This window comes from Octopus bimaculoides, chromosome 18, assembly GCF_001194135.2.
Source record: "Octopus bimaculoides isolate UCB-OBI-ISO-001 chromosome 18, ASM119413v2, whole genome shotgun sequence".
NCBI lineage: Eukaryota > Metazoa > Mollusca > Cephalopoda > Octopoda > Octopodidae > Octopus > Octopus bimaculoides.
The window spans coordinates 37,144,267-37,153,582 of record NC_068998.1 but is presented as its reverse complement, the minus strand read 5'-3'; the positions used below and the strand labels follow the sequence as shown (position 1 = coordinate 37,153,582).

The 9,316-nt window shown below is 34.3% G+C and overlaps 1 protein-coding gene across 1 annotated transcript in view; it reads right to left on the bottom strand.

Annotated features, from left to right (window-relative positions):
* The window catches only part of LOC106868905 (uncharacterized), a 695,008-nt gene that overhangs the window by 237,537 nt on the left and 448,155 nt on the right, over positions 1 to 9,316 (bottom strand). Inside the window, exons 2-3 of the mRNA XM_052974592.1 lie at positions 7,081 to 7,230; positions 5,380 to 5,498 (exon numbers count right to left, since the gene is read on the bottom strand). Of these exons, the coding sequence (XP_052830552.1) occupies positions 5,380 to 5,498; positions 7,081 to 7,230 (269 nt within the window). The remainder of the gene's footprint in view (positions 1 to 5,379; positions 5,499 to 7,080; positions 7,231 to 9,316) is intronic.

Genomic DNA, 9,316 nt, shown 5'->3' with positions numbered 1-9,316 from the left:
CTCTCTCTCTCTCTCTCTCTCTATCTCCCACAGACACACACGCACACACACACATATGTAGATAGGAAACAAGATAGATTGATAGATAAACAGATAGACAGAGATAGACAGAAATATTTGAAAACACATCGAGCTGTTATCGATATGTATCTTTTGAAATATACGTCACATATCAAAACATTTAAAGTGAAGTCGTATAACTACTATATTTTCTAAAATTATGAATGCAAACATATTTTGGAAATGATTAAAAGTTTCAAAGGTATAGATAATATACTTTGACTGACGAATTATATCTCCACCAGGAAGCTGGAAATTTCTTAATAAATATCCTTGTGAATGTCTGCATGAATTAACTAATTCAGATTTAATTCCAGTAAATTTTACCCTATTAGTATGCTCTTCGAGGAAAAATATATGTGCCGTTAATTACCATAATGAATCCTTAAAAGAGTGGCTGTATACATAAAGAATATACATATACAAAATCGTACTTATATATATGCAAATATTACTACTAAGACAATACTATACTTAGATTTTTCCCTGTATTTTAATTATTCTAATATTGCCTGAAGCTTCCTGTGATATACATAAGCATGTTCTTTATGAAATATTTGATAAATACAAATTTCAGATACAGCATTACTGGTAATGTTCTGCTTCCATAGCAAATATATATATATATATATAGAAGAAAGCTTATTAGAATAAATACAACATCTTTATGTAAACGTAATAATCCTAATGCTTGCCTTTCCATTTGTGTGTTTCATTGTTAAAACAACAAATAGAAACCACACTCATTGATTTCAGCGAAACAAAAATCTATGCAAGTTATATTGAAAGCTCTAAAGAAAATTCTCGCAACATTTTCCTAGAGGCAGGTATCAAAAATGCACTTTTCCTTTAAATACGTCCGTCACCAGAATTACAAAACTATTTTGAATTAAAGGACAAGACAGGTGTAACTGTGTGGTAAAAAGTCTGCTTCTCAACCATATGGTTCTGTGTTCAGTTCCAATGCGTGGCACCTTCTGTTATACCCTCGGCCCGACCAAAACCTTGTGAGTGGATTTAGTAGACGAAAATTCAAAGAAGCCCGTCGTGTATGCATATGTATATGTGTGTATGTGTGTGTGTGCGTGTGTGTGTGTGCATGTGTGTGTGTGTGTGTGTGTATGTGTGTGTGTGTTTGGTCCCCCACCCCGCTTGACAATCGGCATTGGTTTTTTGTACGTCCTCGTAACTTAACAGTTCAGCAAAAGAAAAGGATGGAATAAATATTAGGCTTATAAGAAAAGTAAGGAGTTCGATTTGTCAGACTAAAAGTTCCTCAACACCGTGTTCCAGCATGGCCGCAAGAGTGCAATGACTGAAACAAGTGAAAGATAAAGGATAATCTATCACAAAATAGTCTCCTTAAATTATAATCCAGAGATTATTACCTTACTGATAATCTCTGGTGGTAGCCTCAGAACTGTACGTACATTAGAGCTAATACGCGTTGACATATCTGCTCCGGCCAGCCATTTTCACTCTCGTAACAGCGTTTGTGAGGACACTGATGCTAAACTGTGTCGGCAGTAAGGTTGTGGATTTACCCTTGGGCAAAGCCGGTGCTCTGGAGAGGAATGACTTTATATTTGGACAACAACCAATATTCAGATAAGTAAATAAATAAAGATAAATGAAAATAAAGACCTAACCCAGGTTTGCGCATTCATGGGTAGATATATGGTCAACCCAGACCAAAGGAGACCCCTACATAGGAGAAAAAGGAGGCCGGTGCGATTAGTGGTGCAGAATACAAAGCCTGATTGCTAAATATGTTGGAGTAAAGTATAAATAAAAAAAAAAGAAGACCTTTGTCCAGAAATGGAAAAGTGAAAAAACAAAAAGGAAAAAACCTCGCAAGTAAACAGGACGTCAGTCGTAGTCAGTAACAGGCCGCTGTGGTGTAAACAGTAGAAACGACCAAGGCCAGAAAAGAAATGGCTCATCTAGAGCACCATAAACTCCAGTGATAGACCAGGTATCCTCTTATGCAATCGAAAGATCATTGCTGAAATCTCTTCAGGAGCTCAGAACACAAAGCATGGAGAAAACTCGAGATCCATCAGCAAAAATAGGACAAAAGTAGGTAATAAAGAAATGATTGGCCCGTGCTGAAAATAATGAAGGATAAAGCTCAAACTCCACAGATCGACGCCTGTCAGTCTGCGTTGCATAAACTGCACGGTTCACTTAATTAATAACAAGAGACTTGGTGAAGGCGAGTGGCTTAATGGTTAGGGTATTCGGCTAACGATAGCACAGTCGTAAGTTCAGTTCGTAGTTGTGCATTTTGTCCTTGAGCAACAATTTTATTTCTCGTTGTTCCAGTCCACTCAGTTGGCAAAAAATAGCTGTTCCTGTAATTCAATGGGCCAGCCTTGTCACATTCTGTATCATACTGATTCTCCTTGAGAACTAAGTTAAGGTTATGCATTTCTGAGGGGTGCTCAACCACTTGCACGTTAATTTCACGAGCAGGCTGTCCAGTTGATCGGATCAACTGGAACACTCGCCGTTGTAGCCGACGGAGTGCCAGTTTAAATGTGGGCCTTAGAGAATTCGGGAAAAATCTCTACTACCATCTCTTCCAAAACCTCTAGATGATAGATTGTTGGATGAAACCTCATAAACAATCCATCAATTTCAAACTAGCGAACTTAGTACAGGATATGGGTGTTTACATTGTTCAATCCAAACCGAAGTAGATCATGTCTAAAATGGGACAATTCCGTTTCCAATCGACAGGAAACGAGAAGCGTCGGGATTGGAATGTGACTGGAATCGTGGGAGTGATCTGACCCTACCTAGATGGCGATTTCTCTTCACTATGTCCTAGTAGGTGCCCATTTCTTTTATGTACCATATTGGTTTTCATGTATTGTATTACGATGGTTAAATAATAAATATATGTTTCCATATAGTATAAGATGAATTCATGTGCAGAATATTAGAAGAAGAATAATCTGATACCACAGAGAAGGTTAATATATAGAGAGAGGTATTTAAAGAAAAAGATTTATCAGAAAGATGGTAATAAATAAAAATAAAGGTGATAGTGGGATATTATTTAAGATTAATAAAAAGGAATTTGGACATATATCTACAAGAAGAAACTTTTTCATCCCAAGTATTAACAAGGAGACCATTCATTTTCATTATACTATAACTCTCTTCCCGGCATAATTTACAAATTTTGTTATTATACCTATAAGGTGGTGCTGAAGATAGGATTTTCCAAGAAACTGAGTAATCTATATTGCTTCTTTTGAGTTGTCAAACCTTCTTAGATAGACCTGTGCTATTCTCTGTTCTAGGGTTATTACAGGAGGATTTATGATTATTTATTCTTAATTTTAAAGAATTCTTCGTACAACCAACGTATATATATTTAGAGGAATTATTGATAATAATTGTTGCTTGGTATACTTCTTTCATTTTACAATTTCCTCCTACTTCACAACTATTTGGGTCTCTACAACTGCAATTTAAATTATTAGTTGGTACTATGTTATTATGTGTATATGTGTTAGGGGCAATTGAGTTCTTGGCCCTGTTTTTTACTTTCCTTATCCGTACACCGATATAAATATTCTCATTCTCCTTTGTACGGTGTCCTCTCTGCCACATACACCCTCAAACAAAATAACTTAAAAAGTAACTAGAATACGTAAGCCTATGTATACTTTTTTCACAGATATGCTCTCTGTATAAGTATCTGTATACAATATAAATTATTCTCCTTTATAAGATTTTTTTATATACGAATTATTCTTCGTAGTTTTTAATATACTTATTTACACCCATTGCTCCATAAATAATTTATTTTTTCTTAAAATCTCAACTCACTATAATTTTATACCATTTAGACAATTATTAATTATATAATACTACTATAGACTTCCCATTTCTCTTATGCCAAGCTAGATCCTCAACTCATATGTTATCATTTATACAAACACATAGTCAACCTACTAAATACCCATAATTATAACTTTTTATACATATTTTTTTAAGGACTTTTTTCTCAGTTTTATCTTCCCTACATTGATAATGTCAACCTTTTAATACCTATCATTTTTTCTTGAACGTTACCTCTAATTTTCTTAGCAGCATCTAGCTTTTACTATCTTAATTCTGTAATATTAACAACTATTCTTCTATTTTTTATCTTATATTTAATATACACAAATGAACATAATCTCTTACACTAAAAAAATATTTTCCGTTATATATAACTAATAACTCCGTCCTTTCGTTTTGCATTCAAGTAGCCTAATAAAAACTATATTCACTAGTTTTTATTTTATTTTCGCACAAGACTTTCTCTTTTTTAAAGAAGTAATTTATTTAATTATACACCATACCTAATATTAATTATATATTAGTTATAACTGTCAATTCATTTCTTAATTCCAACATGACTGTGCTTTCCCATTGGACGCCTCTGTTTAACTCCTTGTCATAAATGACTTATTTGGAGTGTAAATAAATTACCTACTTATTATTTATATAGAGGGAATGTTTCTTAAACATCTTTCACATATATTTTCGAATAACCGTTAACCGCATCAGTGTTTAGTTTAAACACAAAGAGACTCAACAGCTTTCTTTTAGTATGCTCTTTCCTCCATTTAGTCTTTTGTAATAATAATAATAATAATAATAATAATAATAATTATAATATTTTTTGATATATTCGTCTTGCATTGAGGAGAACAGTGATTTGTAGTTAATTTAAGTTCATTAAATTAATTTTAATTATTCTATCATGCTATTTACATGTTTAATATCGCTTTTCTAAACGATCGTATGCATTTATTAAACCATTTTCAAATTCTAACATCTTCTCTTCTCCACCTTTTAATAATTTTTGAGTTTCTATGGGATACCTTTCTAGTAATTCTCATAGCACACACACACACACACACACAAACACACATGCATATACATACATACACAAACACACACACACATACATACATACACACACAAATACGCATATATATATATATTGATATATATATGCACATGCCCAAAGTTTGAGTAACTTTTTTTCATAACAGGTTTTGTATTGTAACTTGAGGCCTAGTAGTCAATTACAAGAAGGATAATTAACATAGTTATAATGAAAATGCTTATAACAACGACTCCGGTTTTGATATATCACTATGTGACCACATAATTATAAGAGTTTGGGTGATGCTGAATCAATCAAATCCAACTAATGAATATTTTGTTCCTAGAGGGTTCCAGAAGAATAACGCGCTAACTTCGCCACGGTTTATTTTTAGAAATTCTGATAATGAGAACGAAAATGATCACCTGACATTGTCGTGCCTCTGGATGTATATTTTATGAAACATTCCCTGGTGTGGCGTAGTAATATCATCTTTCATTTCCATAGCAACGTGCTGAGGTAGAACACTAAGCAATAATTTTTCCTGAAAAAAAAAACAAAAATAGCAACAATAACAACAGTGATTGAAAAACACATAAAACAAATTCTTGAGAAAAGAAAACCGATTTGATAATTATTTTTACACGAAGGCTACACATTTACCGAGAAAGAAAATAGTCAAGTGATTTCACTTTAGAAGATAACTGGGAGTTATTTTTTATTCATCATAGACCAATGAAAATAAAAGTTGTTGTATAACCTGAGTTCAGACCCGAGAAAGTAGCTGTATGATCACAAGGTGTACCATCTATATATAGTTCAAATATTTAGAAAACAAATGACAAAGGAGGTGAAGGAACAAGCAGGTGTGATAGTTTGACACTCGGGAAAAATGAAAAAGTATTTGACATTTGGAGCCTACGCTCATCGACAGAAAGGGGTGAGAGGAAGAAAATGAAGAGAGAGTGAGATGGAGAGAGAGGGAGAGAGAGAGAGAGAGAGAGAGAAATTGAGATGAACATGTCGGGTTTAATGGCTCTACATGCTGGAATGTCTATATAGCCATGCTCTAATTTACTCAGACATAAGGTATCCTTGATTATATTATATATAGATATCTTTATATATATAGTTGTGAATTGGGGGAGAATTACATGGTGTTTCTAGGATACAAGAAGACTAAATATACGCTCTTTCTTTAGTTTGTGAAAATCATAGTTGATTTTCCTGGGAATAAAAATAATTAAAAACATAAGGCTACTGTTTCTGTTTTTCAGCATCGTCCCATGGGAATAAAAAACATAATGATAGTTCCTTCTACAATAGGTAAAGGACCAGAAAAGTTTTGATGGGAGAGGCTAGTCGTCAGTATTCGACTTGCTGATCTTGGACCCTGGGGAGTATTGTAATCTCAGTCATTTATTTGTCATGGAAACGCGGATAGCCCGTCTTATGAGTCCTAAGGCACGTGAGAAGCAAAACAAAGCAAACAACAAACTAGAATTCGTTCTCTATTCTATGACCGTAAAAGTCAGTAAAATCAACCATTCTTTGATCACGTGCCTTCCCTGACATTGCTCATAGTTAGGGAAATTGATTTAACATTGTCAATAAACTAAAATGGCTTCCATGAAAAACTGGAACACGAGCTAAGGATTTCGGCCATTTTGGAAGATTACTATAGAGCTTAAAATGGATCATTTGTCACTATATGTTACAAAATATTGGTATCAAATTTTAGCTCGAGGCCAGTGTCCAACTGGGACTTATTTTATCGACTCCAAAAGGATGAAGAGCAGAATTTAGAACGTAAATACGGACGAAATGCCACTAAGCATTTTGGCCGGTATGATAACACTTCTGCCATCTCGCCGCCTTATGTATGTTACAAAATATTGATTTCAAATTTTGGCACAGGTGCAGCAAGTTCGAATGAGGAGATTAGTCGATTACATCGACTACAGTGTTCAACTGGCATTTGTTTTGCAGATGTGAAAGAATGAAGGGCAAAGTCGATCCCGGTGATATTTGAAGCCAAAACATAAAGCAGTTTGCTTGGCGTGCTAACGACACTGCCAGCTCGCCGCTTTATGTATATTACAAAATATTGCATGTAAATTCCTTACTAGTTTTTCATTCTCGTCCTCGATCTCAAGCCGTGCAGCAATACAGTTCCTCGTATCGTAGAAGGTCTTCCGCTGGGTACGATCCGTGAGATTATGGATAAATATCCCAGCCACGTTTACGCAGGCGAAGAACAAGCCATTTGCCAGCAGCTGTAAGTAAAAAAAAAGGAAAGAGTTAAATCAATAAAATGGTATTGTATTTCCACATACATTAAATTTCTTTTTGTATATTTAATATCAATGATGCAGTGAATTATGTCAGAAAGGGTTTTTGCAGTAAGGAGATGCTACATTTTTCTGGAAAATAGTAGCAAAGAACGGAAATTAAAAAAAACGGAAAAGATTATGTAGAAACCTCGTCATCCATTCAATGAAAAATTGTAAAATATTATAAAGTCTCACCATTTGATTCTCTTGAAAAGATATGTGCATACGTACACGGAAGAATTCACACAAGTAATTAAAATAGTATATACATTAATACCTACAAATATCGTATGCCATATATAAATGCAAAGGTACAAACGATATATACGATTACAACACATACGGACAAATATGTATATATGTAAATATATATATATCTATATCTATCTATCTATCTATCTATCTATCTATCTATCTATCTATCTATCTATCTATCTATCTATATATATATATATATGAATACAGATATACCTATATGTGTCTGTATAGGAAACGATGCGTGTGTTTGTTTGTTTGTTTGTGTGTGTGTGTGTACATTTGCGCAGCTTTGTCAGACAGGTATGGGCAGCATATACACATAGTTAGTCATACAAACATGTCAATGTGTGCACTTACGTAAGTCAATAATTCACAGATCCACAAATTCAGTGACAACCATACATGCATACTTGACATGCCTGTGTATACGAGAACTTACGTTAATGCTCATATTCATATTAGCGTATTACATACATAATATATACATGCATACACACATAAACGCATAGACACACGCAGACACAAACACACACACACATACACACACTCACGCACACACACACACACACACACACACTCACACATCCATACACACATACACAAATAAACACGACTACCAAGTTGACGTCAACATAGTAAGATAAGAATCATGTATTTGAATAAATTAGATACTTTCCTTCATTTGTAGGAAACTCAAAAACGAAAACTAAAGCAAACTGTCTCTCTCCCTCCCTCTCTCCCCATTTCACTCTCTCTCACATACATATGCGCGCGCGCATACATCCATACACTTAAATTTATTCCAAGAAGATTGTCAGCTATATCTTACATAATTTAACTCCCAAAGCAGGGAATAAACGGCCGAATTGATACGGTATTAAATCACCAGCTGAGAGTTTTTTTACTTTGCATGTTGCTGTGGTACTTAACTATTTGATATAAATAGATAGGCACACTTATATCTGCAGAAATTACACTGTCTGACACAATTTTTGTCCTTGGGTGGCAATTATTTCCTGTTTGCTTATTCCTAGAAATTATGAGAAATGGCTAACATTTCCTTCGAACTTTGCTTTCGTTACATTTATTCGAACCACAAAGAATCTCTCTCAACACATGGTTATAATGCTCCCCCACGATCCTGCTCATAATCAGAGATGCACGTATTGTCAGCCACTAAGTGACATGGTGAAAAGGTTTAGGTCAAGCATGATTCTGTCTAAAATATAATGGAAAATAGGTCACTGTTGAAACATTGATGTCCAGGTCACAAAAGCAAAGTTTGAAGGGAATAGTAGTCACTTCCTTTGATTTCTAGATAAAAGCAAATAGCAAATAGCAAATAACAGTTACTGACAAATAGAAAATAACACTTACTGGTCAACGACCAAAAAAAGAAATAATAATAATAAATTAGAATTTTGTTGCACAGTGTTATCCTGTGGTAAACTAGAGTTTTGTGCATGGCAAGATGTAATTCCCTTCCCTATAATCTCTAGAAAACCAGGATTCCGAATCTGCTTCCAGAACTGTGACGTTAGTGGGAAAATTAACTGCAACTTAACACCGAGTAATTAAGCCTGCATTTGAAAAGTAAATTTCAGGAACTTAACACTAATATGTCACTGTAAATAACGTATATTTAGTTGTTATTTAATACTATATTGCCGTATTTATTGTTAATCTAATAGTAATACTGAAATTAAATACACGCGCTCGCTACAAAACTCACTCACACACACACACACACACACACACACACACGCACACA